General features: G+C 32.7%; 1 protein-coding gene across 2 annotated transcripts in view; it reads right to left on the reverse strand.

Annotated features, from left to right (window-relative positions):
* The window catches only part of LOC111621326 (heat shock 70 kDa protein 14-like), a 32,098-nt gene extending 12,617 nt beyond the window's left edge, over positions 1 to 19,481 (reverse strand). For both annotated transcript variants that reach the window (XM_023363422.1, XM_023363423.1), the window contains exons 1-6: positions 19,332 to 19,481; positions 11,894 to 11,974; positions 11,593 to 11,818; positions 11,427 to 11,520; positions 3,611 to 3,715; positions 3,363 to 3,524 (exon numbers count right to left, since the gene is read on the reverse strand). In XM_023363422.1, coding sequence (XP_023219190.1) covers positions 3,363 to 3,524; positions 3,611 to 3,715; positions 11,427 to 11,520; positions 11,593 to 11,818; positions 11,894 to 11,974; positions 19,332 to 19,388 — 725 coding nt within the window. In that variant the 5' untranslated portion in view covers positions 19,389 to 19,481. The remainder of the gene's footprint in view (positions 1 to 3,362; positions 3,525 to 3,610; positions 3,716 to 11,426; positions 11,521 to 11,592; positions 11,819 to 11,893; positions 11,975 to 19,331) is intronic.
* Between the last annotated feature and the right edge of the window lie 1,028 nt (positions 19,482 to 20,509).

Consider the following 20,509-nt stretch of genomic DNA (forward strand, 5'->3'; position numbering starts at 1 on the left):
TCCTTTTTATGTGACTTAACTTGTTTGTTTTTTCATGTGCACTCTAGAAAGTGATGTACAACCTCAGTTAAACCAGCATGGTGGTTTCCATCATACAAAAATATATGATTTCATAGTCTCCCAGATAAGAGGATTGTTCAATAAGTCCTTAGAAAATCCAATAGATGGTGTTCGTAGCCTCAAAAATGGCACATTTTTTGTAAGCATCTTGTCTCACTAGACAGTTGTAAAAGTCTCAGTCATATCCATCACATGGTTTAATTTTTATTGTGGATTGAAGCAAGAAACTTTTGTTTATTTAGAAAAATGAAAAAAAGTGAGTTTCAAGCGGTTATTAAACACTTATATTTAAAAGGCTTACACCAAAAGAGATCAAAGCTGAGTTGGATGAAGTTCATGGCACATCTGCTCCTGTGTTTGCAACTGTTTACAATTGGATAAATGAGTTCAAATGTGGTCATACATCCACAAAAGATGAATGTCGTTCGGGACGTCCAGTGGAAGTGACTATTCCTGAAATGATTGACAAAATCCACAATATGGTTTTGAGTGATTGACAAGTCAAAGTGCGTGAAATAGTTGAGGCCACAGGCATATCACAAGGTACAGTATTTTCAATTTTGCACAAAAAATTTGGTGTGAAAATAATCTCGGCAAGATGGGTGCCGCGTTTGCTCTCAGTGGAGAATAAACGTAATCGTGTGGTCGACTCTGAGGCAATTTTGGCACTTTTTCGTCGCAATCCTGACGAGTTTCTGCGTCGATACATACCTGTGGACGAAACATGGATACACTATTATACTCCAGAGACCAAAGAACAGTCAAAACAGTGGGTTTTTGAAGGCAAAAGGGCTCCAAAGAAGGCAAAGACAGTGAAATCGGCTGGGAAGGTGATGGCCACAGTTTTTTGGGATACACGCGGAATCATCTACACTGATTACTTGAAAAAAGGAAAAACAATAACTGAACAATAACTGGAGAGTATTATGCATCATTATTGCACCGGTTGAGCGAAGAAATCAAGAAAAATGTCCTCATTTGAAAAAGAAAAAGATCCTCTTCTATCAAGACAATGCACGGATGCACACCTGTGCAGTTTCGATGGCCAAAATCATGGAATTAAAGTTCGAATTATTACCACATCCACCAGATTTGGCCCTGTGACTTTTTTTATTTCCAAACTTAAAAAAATGGCTTGGTGGACAACGATTCACGACAAACGAGATGGTCATCACCCAAACAGATGCCTATTTTGAGGACCTTCCGAAATCTTACTTTTTAGATGGCTTAAAAAAGATGGAGAAATGCTTGGAAAAGTGTATAGAGCTTAAAGGAGATTATGTTGAAAAATTAAAAAAAATCCACCTAAAATAATTTGTTTTTCTATCTTTTTCTAAGGACTTATTGAACGACCCTCGTAGACCAACATACTGGACAATCTGTGAAAATATGGTATGATACATGACACCCTTTCTCTCTCCAGCCCATCGACATTTAACCATCAAAATTAGCATCAACCCCTAATACACAAACATCTTTGAAAAATTTTAGAAATTTTTGACAAAAAGTACAGGAGTTATTAAGTTTTAAAGAGGGTGAACAAAACAGTGCCCCCCCACACATACACACTGCCATCCATATACAGAGAAAAAAACTTCCAATTTTTTTTTCATTTCTCAAAGCTTCAAGGGCCCGAGGCCAAAAATCTTGGTGAGGTCATTTTTTGACCAATTACCATACTTTGCCTCTGATATATATAACAGAGCCAGGAAAGTAAAACAAGCAGGAAAGCAATAATGTATTAATTACCATTTAATAAAATAATATTCAATAATAATCTTCAATTGTTTTAACATGTCCTTTTAATGTCAAAGTCAATAAAACCAAAATTTCCATTTACTGTAGCCTTATTTTTCTAATTCAAATTATTCAGTTCAATTAGAAGATGCTAAATTTACCAAAATTGCTTTTAAATAAATTTCAGTTTAGTTACAAGAACAAAAATCTTTCTTCACTTATAACAATAGTAATGCTTCAAAATTAAAACAAAATGTAATAAATGTATTATTTTAAACTGATTCAGTGGAACCTCACTTAATGAGCACATCTCATAATGAGTAATTTGCATAATGAGCAAAACATTGTAAAAAAATGATTTGCTTAATGAGCAACGTTTCACATAACGACTGACAAGGAGAGGGGAAGTCCTGGATTGTGCACATGCTACATCAGTCTGTGTTTAGTACTTTAGTGTTGCTTGTGATCATACATGTTTCCAAACTTGTGTTCAGACATATTACATATAAATATCTACAATCATAGTTCATTATATAATAAACATGCCAAACAATATGCCAAATTCTTGGGCTATGCAAAGGCTATAATTGAATATTAGAAATTAAATAATTTGACTAGAGGTAGGCAATTATTCTGCCATCTCATATTAAATTTAATGAATGATTCCAAATCAAATTTCCATTTTTTTTTTTTTGTTTGTTTTCTGGACATCAAATTTGCATTTCAGCTTGGTTCATTCCATGCTAGAAGAAAAGATAATGATGATTCACACTCCTTAATAATGTATATTATATACAGTAGAGCATCGATTATCCGATCCCGATCAACCGTCACATTGGTTAACTGGCCACGTTCTAGTCAGCAAATTCAAATGTGCGCTGGTGATGCGGCGCTATATTTGGCTATGTCTTGGTTACTTTAATATTATTTTCATTAAATTTTTGGTGGTTTTAGCTGGCAACACTGGCTCAACCATGAAAGGGAAGCCAGTATTTAAACAAGGCTTAATTTTCTAATTATGAGTGGTTGTTTGTTTTGTGAGCAATAAAATAATTTAAAAATAATTTTTAACGACACAATAGCAATGATTATTATTTAAAATAAAATTTTGTTAGGCTTAACATTGATGAAAATTCAATGCGAAGTAGGTTAATAGCATATACTAATTACATGGGATATACTAATATACTATACTAATAATGTATTTTACATACTTTTCAGTTATCCGACCAACCCCAGTCCCCAATTGAGTCGGATAATCGATGCTCTACTGTACTTTTCTTTGAATAAATGTTATACAAAAAATATTTGAGTATTTTTTTCGGCATGGAACGTATTTTACATTAACTTATATGGAAAAAATTGTTTCACTTAACAAGTGTTTTGCACTATGAGTAAGATTCTGGAATGAATTATGCTCATTAAGCAAGGTTCCACTGTACTTGAATTAATATATGCTTTAATCTAAAATAATACAAATTTTTTGGCTCTGATGTTTTTAATTATAAGAAAAGGTAATTAAACCATCTAAAATTCATAACTATTTATTATTATGTGAAAAAAACCTTAGAAATTCTTGTATGCAATATTCCACCAGTTCATTTGTGAAATGATTTCCACCAATAGAATTCTTTCTTACATAAGACAAAACTTGATATAATCCATTCATGACTGCAATTACAGTGACATCGACGGAGGTTCCACCTGCTCGATAAATGAGGTAGTGGCTGTCAAAACATGCAACTCTAAATTATTCTTAGAAAAACAATCTTAAAAACAATAAAATAAATTTAAAACATTAAAGTTATATTACCAAACAATATTTAAAGGTTTCTGAGTAATAGTGTAAGCAAGTAAAGCAGCAGAAGGTTCGCTAATGATCCTAAGAATCTTGAAACCAGCTTTAACAGCAATATCTCTGTAAAAGCATAAATAAAATTTAAAATTATAAGGTATAAAACTATAAAATACTGATCTGTTATAACTTAAAAAAAGAAAATAAATTATCTTAAAATGTTACATCTTGTATCAAAAATCAAATAAAACAAATTTTAATGGCTCTGTTACAAGAAAAATCTTTTGTACTAAACAGCCTGTGCTACAAAGCTTTATTGACTAAGATGATCCACAGAGTAACTGAGTCGTTGCTAACTCGCAGTCATCTCATGGGTCATCCTACACCAATTACTCATCTAGTACAGCCTCCTTCCTTCAGTTTACTCATGGCAATGCTTGTGTTGACTTTGACAGCATCCAATCACCAAGTTCTTTTTTAGTATTCTTTATAACTTGCCAACCCATACTAGTGCTCTGTCTTCTGGCATGTTAGCTGGCACATGATCAAAATAGGATAATCTTTGCATGGCAATCTTTACTTCCAATAATATTTTTGGTTTGTGTGATCAGGTATTTCTCTGTTTGTATCTATCTGAATGTCTGATTGTATTTAGAGTAGTGTTTATGTAACTATTTTCATATATCTATCATCTGAATCTTAACAGATATACAGGGTGGACCAATGAAAACGAAACGGCAGAGTTATTGTGTTTGTCCAAGCAAATCACTCAGACAGGTCGATTTTATGCTCAAGGGGGACATCTTCTGCAATAAAGTTTTTGCGATTCTGAATACAACAGACAACAAAAAATTTTAAAAACTCATTCATTTTTTTAATTAACTAAACAAACATTTATTTTGGAAAAAAAGTAACACAAACTATTAACAAATATAAAAAAAACCTTTTAAGCTGGACCGCACATGCAAGGAAAAAATATTTTTTCCTTGAATTTGGGTCAATTGTGTTAAATCAAAATAAGTTGTGTAAAAAAAGAATTAATTTTTTTTCTAATTTGTGTTAAATCAAAATCATGTAAAAGAAGTTTGTGTAAAACCAGAATTGGGTGTATATAATACTCCAGACTATAAGAGTTTTCATAAATGGTCATAACAAATTGATTGATTGATTGATTAAATAAATTTGAATGGCTCTAAATATTTTTATGTAAAATGGCAGTTATAACAATAGTATTATAGTTACTGCTGTATCTGTGCTATGCCAAGTTATTACGTAATACTAATATTTATCTAAATATTTTCAAATTTCCATCATTACAAGAGATTTTTAATATTTAAATACTCAGCAATATTCTGTTTTCTTAACATTTTTTGAATGATTTTTTACATAAATATCAAAATATCTGTTAAGCCCTAATTACTCTGATCACCCTAATTAATCAGGTTATTATTACGCCATAATTAATAATTAGAAACTAAGTAATTTGATACTAGAGGTAGATGTTAGTTTCTAATTATTAATCATTCAAAAAATGTTAAGAAAACAGAATATTGCTGAGTATTTAAATATTAAAAATCTCTTTAATGATGGAAATTTGAAAATATTTAGATAAATATTAATATTACATAATAACTTGGCATAGCACAGATACAGTAGTAACTATAGTACTATTGTTATAACTGCCATTTTACATAAAAATATTTAGAGTCATTAAAATTTATATAATCAATCAATCAATCAGTTTGTTATATGACCATTTATGAAAACTCCTATAGTCTGGGATACATAACATATAGATAACAAGCAACTATTTATTGTGACATCATCAAATGCCAGGTTGCAATTTTTAATCATATTTTTAATTTATTTAATTTAAAATATATACTTTCCATCTAAAATTAGAACTGTAGTGTCTTGTCCCTGTACATCATACTTTTTCATTAGTAATAGAGTCATGCTGGTCATCTAACTCCTTTCAGCGGAAAAATTTTGAATTGAAACAATGTGACTTTCAGCTTGCTTCGGAATTTCATATATAGTTAATTGGGGCCTCCTGCCCCTAAGCTTTCTATATCTGATCTTGGCTTTCATGTATCTAACTCTGTTCTCAAGATTAAAGAAGGACAGACAACAGTGGAAATTTATAGGTCTACAATTTCTTCAAATTGCAGCCCAATTACAAAAACATTTTATAAAGAATGTTTGTATATCTTGTTATTAAATATTAACTAGCTGAGGCTTTGCTCAGGCAAATGATATTAACAGTACTCATATGAAATACACACAAATGAAAATGCATATATGGGAAAAACAATACAGACTTATAATATAATAGAACCAAACAAAAACAATTTTACATAGAAATTTACTCTAAATACATTCTATGACCCAAGAAGGATTTTGCTGTTGCTCATATGATACTTGAACAAACAGACACAGTGATGTGAATTCAAAAGTAGCCTTCCCAGTACTATTCTCAATACACGTACAAAGTTTCTAAGAAATTGATTCAACTGTTCTCATGCAATATTTGAACAAATGGACAGACAAAAAGACAGATGTAAATTCTATGTATATACAGTAGATTAGTTATTAAAAGTTTAAGAGTAAATTCACTGAGTCCAAAGATAACTCTTTTGTTATTACAAAATAAAAAGAATACTCCAAATCACAGGTCACTAAAACATAATCTGAAGTCAAACAACCATTCGCTCTATAATTTGAACATGTAAAAATTACCAGAATAATCCTATCTCATTAAACCATTTAAAATGTAAGGTTGCTCATCAAAAACAATATTAACTAGATTATTACCTCTTTGGTAAACTATTTTATGCAATGATTGTCTAGGAGAAAAGAATTTGATCCTTGAACTTTATATGACATGTCAATATTTCTTCTTAAATTTAAATCTTCAGATTATATATGGATATTCATTTATATCTTCTACTGACTGAGTAACAAAATACAAAACCCTATCATCATCTCTATATGGAAGGATAAAGAAAAAACAAAAATACATTCAAAGATATTTATCAAAATTAAAAAGAATTACAGAATGTGATTCAAAGCAAAATGGGATTCTCTCTTCTATCTTTCATATACTAAGCTCTACAAAAGCAGAAGTATCTCAACTGAAAATAGCTTCTTTCCCACTCTTATTGAACTTTTAGAAACTACAGGTTTGATTTTACACAAATTACAGGAATAATTTATAAGTTTAAGTGTAATCATCATTTGTGACATCTAAATTGTACAAATTTTTTCCAATAGAGACTGCATGAAGTATATATGGTTGGCAGCCATTTTGTTTTGCTTTACAATAGTGCTCTGTTTTTTTGTTTTGTTAATAATTACAATATGTACCACCAGAAAAGAATTTAAAACTTTCTTTAACCAATTCTAAAAACCAATTTCTAGACTGAATGCAGAGTAACATTGCTACACTAACAGATGAAATGCAAGAATGGTTGATTCTACTTGCAAATGAACCCTTACAACATTATAGACAAATCATAAAAAGAGAATAAAGTATTTTACACCCATTCCACTATTCGACTTACAAATTAAGTATATCATACAAGAACAAATGTGTTAAATGTAGAACAAAGAGAAATGGCATGAATGGCTGCATAGAAAGTAAGTGACTGTGATGCTTGTTCTTGCAACTCTTTTTGAGGAAGAAGCATACCCTTATTCACAAACTTTCTTCAAAGCAACAGGAATAAAATCAAAAGTTTGGTAGAAGGGACTAACAAATTCAGATATTCCTGTCATTTGTCCAACTAATAGTAAAATTACATAGACTGCCACATACTCGTAATTCAGCATCAATAAAATGTGTGCTTTCAACATTTGGTAACATTCACAATAAGCTCTGTAACTGCCTTGGCATAAAGATACAAAGCTTGTATTTTGTTATATAATGTAAAGGAAGAACTGACATAGAATGGTAATCAATATCAATATGTGTATATGCTGCAGTTATCATCATGTACAATTTGTTTCAAGCACTCAATTAACACTGTGAGCATACTGTTTACATCCTTAGACTACTATTCTGTTTTCTTTTTTTGTTTAAAAGATATAATATTGGAAGCCCAAGCTTTTGATATTTTTGACATAATTTTTACAATTTAAACCATATTTTTGACATTAAAAATCCAACTTTTACTATACTATACTCTCACTAATTCAAACAAATTACAAATGCAAATAAATACATGTTTATGTATTTATTTGTAATCCTTAGAACAACAGGTCAATGTCCTAATTGCTGCAGCAATCTGACTGTTGATTAAATTGATTACATTAATGTTCAGACTAGTGAGCATAATAAAATATAGGAAATCCTCATTAATTCAAATTTGGATAGTTCAAAAGTTCAACAGTTACGAACTAATGAGATATTAGTTCATAACTGTTGTTCTGGCAGGGATATGGAAATTTACATGTTAAGATATTCGGTTAGTTCGAAATACAGATACTTCAAAGTTTAAAGTGAAAATTCTTCCCAAACTGTAACAGGCCAATTTTAACTTAATCACTTAGATTGAAATGCCTCCATACTATAAGAGAACAATACAACAATAACAACTGTAATCTGGTCATTATAGCTTTGCCTATACAGTAACACATTTTCAGATGTCACCTTATCCATGGACTACACTTTTTTCTCTTATCTCATAAAATATGGCTGGTTTTTGGGATTGCAAGATTAGACTACAAGTAGCAGATTGAGATATCTGCATGCTCCAGGCTACTACATTTGGTTAATTTAATAATTTTTGAGCCATTTTAAAAATAATGTGGGCTATATTTCAAGGAATTCTGCTTTATTTTTTATAAAAACCTATTTGTGAGGTTCTAACTGGACACATGCTGTTTACCTACAGTTTATTTATATTATTATTAATTAATGAAAATAACATTCTGTATATGTAACCATATTCTGTTTCCTTAATTACATGGCATTTGGCATATTGTACAAAAATATGTAAATTTTGAACAATTTGAAACTCAATAATTCAAAGTCATGATTATTTTCTACCTTGAATTTCAAACTAATGAGTATTTCCTGCAACTTTGAAAAAGCTGAAAATGTTAATTTGATGAAATTTTCATGCTAAATTATTAAGGTGACAGCTTCATTATTCTTGTGTAGTTTCAGTCAAAGATTATGTAAAGATCAGATGGATTTAACACTAGTTATCAAACAAACAGCCAGATAATTTATCAGGCTAATTAATTATTAAGTAATTTGGCTGGAAGTAGTTGGTTAAGCTTCTGTTTCTAATGTCAGTTGGTACCACAAGTAATCTGTATGGTTAATATCTAAATTAATTAATTGAGTTGGAAGCAAAGACTGGATGATGGTCTGGGTTGTGTAAGCAATAATGAATCTGTATGAGTTGTCCCACTTTGGGCTAATCTTTTCTTCTTGAATATTCTAAATTAAATTTTTTTTGTTTCTAATTATTATATATACAAGATGACAACTTAACTGCCTACCTCTAGCCAACTTAATAATTAATTAGTTAAGTAATCTAAAAAGAATCTAGCTGTTTGATATTTAAATTAATTATTGCTGGGTTGGTTTGCATATGTTATATATATATGTTAATACACAAATTACCAATTAAAGAAGTCTCTTTAATATCAATTATTGTAAAATAAATTAGAATCTAGATTTCTTTAATAGATAATTTACTATATTTCCTCAAATTAACACTAGGCCTTAAATTTGTGCTAGGGATTGTGATCCATGCAAATAACTTCCTGGGCACCAATTCAAGGAAATACAGTTACTCATATAATTGTGAGAGCCGAACTTGGTGAAATGGTTTGTTTAAATTTTTTTGTTGAAAAAAATTTTTTTTTTTTAGTTTAGAGAGATAAACAACAAACTGACATTTTAAGAATAATAAAATTGTTTTCCCACGGACTTATTTCCTGGTTGAAAATGATACATCGAATGTGTCACCCGGAATCTACAAAAAGAAGAAAGAAAACACTATTGGTCAGTGGTGGAAAATAATCCTAATAAGGCAGTGGAAAAAACCCAATGATGACCCCCTTTATAAAAAGGAGGGGTCGATGCATCAAAGACAGTCTCCAGAGTTGAGTGAACGGTAGGATTACATGTGTGGATTAGCCACTGCCAGTGACCATGCGGGAAGACAATCGCCTAAGAATCCTCATCGTTGGAAAGAACTGTGTGCCTTCTTGAGACTCAAGGACTAAATTTCCAACTATTCTACAACTTATATCAAGGTATTTATCCTCGTGCGAAGCAAATGTAAACTCTCTCTCTCTCATTAGTACTTGTTATTGGGAAAATAATAGCTACGTTAATTGTAATCCAACATGAATTGTATATAGCTAAAGTAGAATAATAAACGGGTATCATGTATATACAGAAAATCTGTAGAGTCTCTGTAGAAATCTGTAGTGTTCCTCTGATTCTCTCCTTCTGCCTCCATCCTGGAACCAAAGGTCCGTACATGCGATCGTTCACATAATGTAAATTAACGGCCACTATTCTTTTTCTGTGTCTGTTCACAAGACACAGTGGTGTCATCCTGACAGGGCGCTAAAGAGGTGCCGACCCTGCGGTCACATAATATGTAAATTTATCTTCAAAAAGATAAAAACACGATAAATTAATTATTCAATAATTTAGAAATCTGAAAATGGAATAGTGCAAGATTATAACCTACAGTTCTTATCTGTGAGGCATATCAAAATTATCCTATTTGAACAGCCTGGACCAACTGGCAGAAACTTTGTATGTTCTTTGGAACTTAGCATAAAGTTGCTATTGAGAATAAATCATACTGGAACACTCCTTTTGATGGAAAAAATAGATCTATTTTCTACGATTAACAACAGATATGCATTTCAGGTTCTATGCCCCTCTTCAGTCCTTATATTATTATGTAAATCGGTAAAACTAAAAATAATTGTAGTGACAACTGGAATAACTAATTATTAAAACTGCAAGGTAGAACAATTAAGATTGTAGAAATAAAATGATTTTGATTACATACTCCAAATCGATTATGGTGTGCACATAAAACAAACAAAAACAAATGCTTTTGAACTCCATACAAGTTCTTCATCAGGTTTTGTAATGATTCCCCAATGGATCTTCGTAAAAGCTTTTCTTTTATGTGCACACCGTAATGGTTTGAAGTACGTGATTATCTATATCCTAGTGTGGGGAGTGGTTGTTAAAAATTATTTTGGTTAAAACATATAAAAATTTGACCAATAAAAACTGGTTGAAAACAAGGTGTAAAGGGTTGACAGAAACTGTTTGTATTTAGTTATTTAATTTTCCAGTAATGACATTGACTTATCACACAAATCTATTCCAAATTCTAACTTTTTGTAATTTATGAAATTGAAAGTAAGATATCTTCATAAATAAATAAATAAATAAATTTAGTTAAGGAATTCTGATGGACAAATCTCTACTACAAAAATTAAGTAACATAATAGTTCACTTGCCAATATGTCAAAAATTTAATTCACTGCTGAAACTATCTTCTGCAAGTATGCACCACTTAACAATGAGATATATTCTGAGAAATATATTGAGAGAACATCAAATATTCTTAGAAAAATCCATATGATATAGTTTACTAGTTCATATAGATAAATGTAACACAATAATAAGTATTTATATAATTAAATATAGATGAAATACAGACAGTTACAAATTTTTCAGCTCCATTATAATCTTATGGGACCTCTGTCAAATACATGGTCCATTATTAAGTGGTGCATACTTGTTTATATCAAGACTTAACAAGTAATTATAAAATATTACCTAATCACTCTCTTTTGATTTTTTGATGTATGCAATGGAACAGTTAATACAGTACAATATTCTTCCTCTCCATCACTGTGGCTCTTTGCTATCTCTGTAAAATTTTAAATTCACATTGATATATATATATATAATGAGCCAATTCACATTCCATAAATAAACTCACCTAGTAATTTCTGAAAAATTAATAATAGGACATCTTGTGGAGAATAATAATGTATTTTTCCACCTTCTTCAATTTCATATTTTAGACCATTTTCATTCACAATTTTGTATTCTGTATCTATTTTATCAACATTTATAGAATCTTCATTGATTAAGAGCTGTTTTACACAACATATAGTAACCTGAGCATTTCTGGATAAATGGAGTTTGGCAGGTAAACCTACATTCTAATGAAAAAATGTGAGAAAGTTATTTGAAAAACATTGGAATTAAATAATTAATTAAAGATACATATAACTTACTTTTTCTCCACCTGCAAATGAAACAATTGCTGGTGTCACTCTATCTCCAGCATCATTAGCAAGAACTTTAAGATTTCCATCCTGAAAAATTAATGTAATATTTGGTTTTCTTGAATTTTTACATTACTGAAAAATTGAAACAAATTATGAGACCATTTGGTTATAGAAAACAAGTAGCTAGAATCATATATTAATTTGGTAGCTTCAACAAGATCATATTGTCACATTATGATGAAACAAACTATAATTTGATTCTAGAGCAATTAAGATCTGAATGATCATACCAAACATCAAATTTCCTTTAGAAATCAGAAAGATTTTGGCTGTTCTAAAATGATCTTTAATACTGTTTCTATACAGTACTTGGTAATCTGATATAGACGGGATTGGAAGAGTATCAAATTAAGCAGATTGCTTGATTATTGAAGGTAAGATGAATTTAATGGTTTAATTATTTAGGTGGGAACATTTATTTACATATTAGTACATTGTATTAATCAAAACATACATAAACTAGCAAGATAATATGAAAGGAGAAGAATCATTTTAGAGTTCTCAAATTAATTATTGATTCTTTTAAAACAATTTTTAATTGCTTCTGTCATTTTGTCATCTGAGCATACTGCCATTGCCAATAATCAGTGTTTCCAAGTTGATGGGAATCCACCAACTTGGCAACACTGATTTAGTGGGAAATCAAAGTGACTGCATGATTTTACTGAAAGGTAAGGTATTTTTGGTGAAAAATTTCAGAGACCAATTTTTATATTTATAAAGTAACACGTTTTAAGATACTTTTTTTTGAACATCCTAAGATAACAAACCTAACAATCTTTAATATCAAGCCAAGTTCAGGCTCAATATCCTGTCATGTTTACTGGAAAGATGCTCAAATTTAGTGGAAATCTTGTCTATGACTTGGCAATAGTTCTGGTAAAACCTGAGAATAGACTAGTGTTGGATTACTGGGTGTCAAACTATCAAATGACCAGATTACCAAGACTGTACTGCAAATACCAACATAAAAGTTCTGAAACTTTTATTAAAATATGCAGAATATTTTTTAATGATCTTTTCTCCAAAACATGATAAGAATCTTTGTTGCCATCATCAGATATAGCATTTTCAACATCTTAGCTGTAACCATAATGGATTTTGATTGTGTGAACAGACTGCCTAATGGGCCACCTTGTAAAATTCATCATGAAAACTTGGGCCAAAACTTTTGTTATTCTGTAGGTTACTGAAGTACATACAAACCTATCAACAAAAGTTTTGGTCTGTGAGATATAATATACAGTGATACCTCGGTTTTCGTCAATAATCCGTCCGAAAACAATCAGCAAAATCCGAGGCAATCATTTCCATATGAATCAATGTAAATCCAATTAATTCGTTGCAGACACTCCAAAATACATACCAAAAACACATTTTACAGAAAATAAATATTGTGTTTAATACTAAAAACAATAAGAAATTACACTATAATATATGGTTGCTGTCTATTGGTTCTTGTATATGAAACATCTCTTTAATCCAAAACTTGTTCGGAGACTGCCTCACAGCATTGCAGTTAGAAACATCTTTATTTTATGAAATTGGATTACAAATGCATTTCAAGTAATGTATTAGAAATACCGGATAAAACTTATTGTTGTAACATCCATAATGTTTCACTAAAGTATACTGGTATAGGCCTACTTTGAGTGTTTGGAAATAAAATTAATACTGAAGTGTTATGTATGCAATGCTGTGAGGCAGTCTACAGAACAAGTTTTGGATTAAAGAGACATTTCATATACAAGAATAAGAAATATAAAATGAATATAAAAAAGTAATGGAAAGAATAAATAAACATTTAACATAGCATTTAACATGGCATTTGAAGGGCTGCTGGCTCTAGAAACTCTTTGGTCCTATGATGAAGCTAAAAGGATAGGAAAGTAATGGAATTATTTGGCTAGATGTGCGGGGTAATACTCACACAACGAGAAACGTCACATTGAGCAGGTCACATTGAGCAAAACACGTGTGTTACCCTATGTTTTCGCAAAATTAGCAGATCACATGGGCACTCTGACGAAATCTGGGGCAACTGACAAAAACCAAGATAAATTTTTCGTGAAAAAAATCGACAATAACTGAAGTCAATGAAAACCAAGGTATTGCTATATTCTCAGATGAGTTGACTCATTGACAAAACCACGCACACACACACCAAATTGAAACTCAACCAATGAGTGTAATGCAGGCCTCATTTGATACATGAAAACTCATGGCTCTTGATAGATATTGCAAATGTTCAGTTTTTACTGTTGTTTTTAGATTCATAACTTAGACTAAATAAAAAATTCATGATGGGTAAATGAGCAAATTAAAAATGAAATTTAGATATTAAAACATATCAGGATGGTTAAATGTAATATTTTATTAGTGTATGAAAATTCAATTATCAACTCTTTGTAAGATAAATTAAGATTTAACAGTTTACAGGAACATGCTTGAATTGGATTGATGTTTGTAAAAGGCTGAATACGAAGACTTGACTCACCAACACTTCTACTAATTTGATTCATTGTATTCACTCATTCATTGGCCAAAACAGTTAAATAAAATAATGTAGTATTTCCTAAAATCCAATTATTTATCAAGTTATGGGATATACAGTAGAATCTTGTTTTAACAGATCATGTAACAATGGATTTTCAGAATAATGATTTTTTCCCCCAGGTCCCACCAAATTAAAGTAATTTTACCTCCTTTTAACATATCTGTAACTCAGAATAACAAATTTTTTTTTCTATCCCCATCTTCTGTAAACATCACATTTTTCAATGTTTAATTAATATTTGGGTGTTTCCAGGTACTGAATTTTAAAAAAATACATTACACACGGAGCAAAATATGTGTGTAATCAGCATGGTTCACATTGCTAATGTTATAGCTGCATGTTGTAAAATAAAAGATAAAAACTAAAAGTGAGGGAATAAATGGCATCACCATATCAACATGAGTTAAGAGAAAGAGTGATTGTTAGTGTCCTCTAGTAGCACATCAATTAATAGTGGGAAGATACTTCTGACTTGATGCTTCCAGAAATGTATGTCTGCAAGGTGTGTGGCAAATTGGGGATATCACAACTTGAAATCACATCATCCTGCTCACTTAACAGTAACATTTCATACTGATGATGTATCCAAAAGATGCCCATGAGCATAAGGCATAATGTACTGTATATGTAAGGTATATCTTATAACATACGTTTTCTATGGAATAAAAGATAAAGATCTCAAGAGGCTGAATAATTTCAAGTAGAGAGATTTCTTATATGAAGGGGATTTAAAAACAGATTTTTCATATAATGAATACTTTCCTGGGTATACAGGGAAATCTATTGTTCATGATATAACAGATTCTCAAAACATCAAATGATTTTCAGTGACCCAAAACATCTGATAAAACAGGATTCTACTGTAATACTCTTCTCACCATCCTCTCCCCCCTCTAAAACATCAGTAGAATGCATTGTCATTAAACTTATTGCAGTTATGTCCTCAAAGTTTCGGCCTTCTATCTCAATTATACATACTTGCCAATCTTTAGTATGGAGAATAGTTGGGACGTTAGTAGAAAAATTCTAACAGTATACAAGGTCTGTTCAAAAAGTATCGGACCTGTTTTTTTTCCGCGTAAACCAATGATGCGCGAGAGGCCTCCTTTGGTGGAGTTGTGGAGGGGACAGTCATGCACAGCCCTGAATTTTTTCCCGCTTGCAGGAAGCGTCAGTCGTTGGCAATCGGCCTATGAGTGAGGTCATGTAGTGCGCTCTCGTCGGATTCCACTAAGCTGGAAAATGACTGAACAACGTGAGCAGCGATATTACATCAAATTTTGCCAAAAACCTTGGCGATACCCGAACGTAAACCATTCGCAAGATTCAGCAGGCTTTCAGGGACGATCCTCGAGGCCAAAAAAAGCGTGGCAGGTCCGTAGCAATGTCAAAGGTCATGTTGACAGTTTTTTCGACTCTCGTGGGGTGGTGTGTTGTGAGTACGCACCAAAAGGCAAAACCATCGCAAAGGAGTACTACGAGGAGGTCCTTTGTTATCTTTCCGATACAGTGCGACGCAAACGATTGGATCTGTGGTCGATCAAAACTTGGCAGCTCCATCATGATAACGCATCCGCCCATTCTGCGCATCTGATTCGGGCTTTCGTCGCCAAACACAATACTCCTGTGGTTCGTCACGCTCCGTACTCTCCCCACATGGCTCCATGTAACCTTTGGCTATTTCTCAAGCTGAAAATGCCGCTAAAAGGAACCCAAATTTAGTCGAGAAAAGACATCATGCGAAATGCGACGGACCGGCTGATAACCATTCCAAAAAATGCGTTCCAGCAGTGTTTCCAGCAATGGCAGGAACGCTGGGAAAAGTGTATACATTACCAAGGAGACTACTTTGAAGGGGATTAGGGTTTTGTACCTCAAAGTCAATAAATTTATTTTTGCCGACCAGACCTTGTAAAAAACGAAAAATTCTTTATTAACATTAATATTGCACAAGACTTAAATTAAATACTTTTAATAAACAAAATTTAATTTATCTCTGTGTATATTTTATAAAGCTATTGCCATAAACACTGTCAAGAGTAATGCAAAAGCTTTATACTCTTTAACATCACCATTTTAAAAAGGTTAAGAATTTTACAGGACACATCATAAACCTAGGTGTAGATTTATGATGTGTTCCATCTTGATATGTCAGAAGTCTTGATATCGTTGCACGATGAGTGCCTCCGGCTGTATGCATTTGTGCTATGATTTGATTTGTTAGCGTTACAGTGTACTCATAATGGTTGCTATCAGTCAGTTTATTTACTTTCACAGCAATTATTAGGACAATGATTTTTCTGGTTGTGATTTATTTCCTATCTCTGTCTTACTTTTTCATTTGCCACTGCAATGCTGTGACAAGACCATCATCAGCCTATTTAAAAATTATAAATCTTTGTAAAATCTCAAAGAATCATCTGGTTTCTTTTCTTGAAAAACTTCATACATTATGGTCTGTATATTTTTAAGTGATGAATCAGATTTTCTTCTTTTTGGGTAAAGAAACTATAGCACTGCTCAATAATTTGGTCTAATTCTAAAAGTAACTGGTTTCCTTCTGATAATGAGTTGTCCATAATTGATTTAACCACGGCCGCGTTTCTTTGTGCAGCGAGAGTGTAGCGAAATGACATCACGAGTAGTGTTGGCCAATTAGAAACCAGTTTCAGTGTGTTTGCTGTAAAGCGCTTCTCGAACGCTGCATAAAGAAACGCAAAGTACCAATGGAAGGACACTAACATTGCCAGACTTGAAGATGCAATTTATCACATCTGCCATTTAAAATGATATTTGAGCTAAAATTCTCACACTTTTATAAAAATATCAGTCTTGGTTCTTCCCAAATTGAATGAATCTGATTCACTTCAGTCACTCGTAACAGAATACATTCAATATCCTCAGCATTGTAAGGAACCAAGTCCGAGCATTATTTTTATTTACTTTTATTTTTGCTTTTGATTATATTTTTGTTTGGGGCTTATGTTTTGTTAGGACAAAGGTTTCCTCACCATTCACCTTAGAAACTTAAAAATAGAAGAGAAACCAACTCACCGACGAGAGAAAAGAGCCATAGGAAAAACTCATGCACACTTGCGCTCCTGAGTGGAAAAAAGTAAGTCCACACCGAGAAAAGGGGGAGACCCCGCAAGCATAACTTATGACCTTGCTAAACCATAAAGAATAAAAACATCCCGAAAATTATCAAAAAGAATAATGTAAAAGGTTAGCGAGTATTGTTGGAAAATAGGCTGCCAGACAAATAGAAAAAGTTTATTGTTAGCAAATAAGTATGTAAATGAAGGGAGTGATCGCATTCAGAATTGTGACGTCACCTCACAGTATAAAGTCCAAACCTCAAGTGAAGACAAGTGAGGTGAGCTTCTGTTAGCAACGAGCTTGGTGAGCTTTGTAGCAGCAAACGAGAGAGAGGTGTCCGATAGGATAAAATAGTTCCAAGGCAATTGTGAAGTTATTTGATTTGTGGACCGAAGATTAGAGAAAGTCTTGAGAGTTGAGGAAAAGGGTTCCTAGTATATTGAGGTGACGATTAGGATCTTTAATTCATAAGAATTATTGTATATAAGTTAAGTCTTTGAAATTTTGTCAAATTCTAAAGGGGAATAGAATTAAGTTAGAAAATAGATTGATTTGAGTTTTGTCGGGTTGATTCTTATTGAGTTTCATTGAATAAATTGTTACTTAATTTTTACTAAATATTGTATATAATTTATTACTAGAATATTTATTAAATATTTGATTTGTTTTTGACAAACTTTGTCATTATTTAACTCGGTGCACGCTTAAAGTCCAGGCCTGGCACACTAAGGGTGCGACTATGCAGACACAAAGTTAGAGCGAGCGAGAGGTTGCGAGCGATTTAGTTTTTGCAAAGGAAAACCATGCACAAACGAGAAGCGAGAAATAACGCTGGCGAGAGCGAATTTCTGGTTCTCGCACGTATCTGACAGGTTTTGACATTTATCGCGTCTCGCCTCTTCTCGCCACATATTTTCGCTCGCTCGGAAAATTCGCTTGCTCGCATCTGCATAGTCGCACCCTAAGGCCCTGTACACACTAGGCGTTTTTCAACGCGCGTTTAACGCCGAGCTAACGCGCGACGAGCGTTAGTTCGGCGTTTAGCACTGGCTCAGTTTGGAAATGGACGAGAAAGTAATTGATTGTGTGTGCTCCTCCATCGTCGCTATAAGGCAGCACATATATCTCAAAGCGCCCGTAAAGTGCCCGCAAAACGCGCGTTTTAACAAAAATCTATAAACGCGCGTTTAACGCGCGCTTGGCGTTTGAGTGTGTACGGCTACATAGAACTCTTGGTTCTTTAAAACGCGCGTTTAAAAGCACGTTGAAAAACACCTAGTGTGTACAGGGCCTAACGCGAATCCGCGTAAAGTACCCATTAGGGAACGGCTATTTCCGGCACAGTCGTGTCGATAATCGTTGTAGAAAGTCGGAAAAAAATATATAGTACTTTTCAGCATATACTATATATTGGCATTAGACTCATTAAATGAAGTGTTTACGTGATAATATCAAATTCTTTAAAAGCACAGACAAAAGGGAAAAGCGGCCTGTCCACTGACGGAGCATACAAACGCTGATGGTTGGCAAGTAGGACTGTAAGTGAATGAAATATGAGTCGCAAGATTTGAGTACGATACAAAGCAAGTTACAGTAAACAAAAGCGTTCAAATAATTATATAGATCCAACAGATTTACATTTGATCGATTATTAACTTTATCCCACGAACTAAAAGTAAATACAAAGTGTAATAATTATATTTAAAAATAATTAACGAATCTTCTAACCTTGCAAGCTGCTAAACAGGTATTTGTCGTGCCGAAATATAATCCGAAAGTAGTCATTTACATGTATCGAAAAATTACCTAAACGTCAAAGTAACAAAACCCACGTGCTTCGGTAAAAATGAAGAATAAGTATTTACGCCACCTGATGCAAAAGGCCAGAAACTTCCTTACATAAATAAAAGCTTTAAAAAATAATACTAACGATTGTGAAAAATTTTGATAAAAAACCATAATTATTAATTTAAAATAACTTTAAATTAAATTCAATAAATAATATAATAAAAATATATAGAAATTTGTTTATTTATTTATTTATTGCATATACAATAGGAAATGTCATACGACAATTGATATCCTCCACCGAAAACAATACCCATAACAAAAAATTAAAATACAAATTAAAAAAATTAAAAATCAAAACATATGATAAAAAATATACACAAATAAAACAAATATTTATATATTATAAAAGTAACCGTTACAAATGCGTTTAAAATGTAGAAAATCTTCATGTAGAGATTGTTCCACACAGCCCATATTCCGAACAGACCAGTAGAAAAATGATCCCAGAGAAATGAATAGCCTTAAAAATGGNTTTTATCTATGTGCACCGTCATGGCGGCGGGCGCGATTGTTTGTGCTCAACGAACTCCTCTTGGAGGGGAGCCGCCGGCAGGCCGCCGATTATTTAACGTCACTAGTTATTGATTCACGGTAGTTCTTAAACACACGTATAACTAGTATAACTAAACAAAATAACTAGTAACGTCGGCTTCCCTCCAAGAGGAGTTCGTTGGGAGCACAAACAGTCGCGCCCGCCTCCATGACGGTGCACATCAGAGCTGCGGAGTCGGTAAAAAAACACCCGACTCCGACTTCTGATAATTTTAGTAGGCAGACTCCGACTCCGACTCCCGACTCCGGCAAAATTAAATACCAAGTTATTTTATGGGGGGCAGAGGCTCTCATGGGGATATCCTACTCTGACCTCTAAAAGGAGCTCCGGGCATTTACCCAAATACTTTTATACGTAGGCTGTTTTTCAAACCCTGATGGTCGACGGCCGGATGCCCGCTCAGTCAAGGTGGCAGTCTACCGCTCTGGGGGACCTGTGATCAAATCCAGAAGGCTCGAACAGTCCCAAGAACTTTTTTGGGGGTGGTCCGTCCGGATATGTC

Source organism: Centruroides sculpturatus, unplaced genomic scaffold (assembly GCF_000671375.1).
Source record: "Centruroides sculpturatus isolate CEXI.00-Female unplaced genomic scaffold, Cexi_2.0 scaffold98, whole genome shotgun sequence".
NCBI lineage: Eukaryota > Metazoa > Arthropoda > Arachnida > Scorpiones > Buthidae > Centruroides > Centruroides sculpturatus.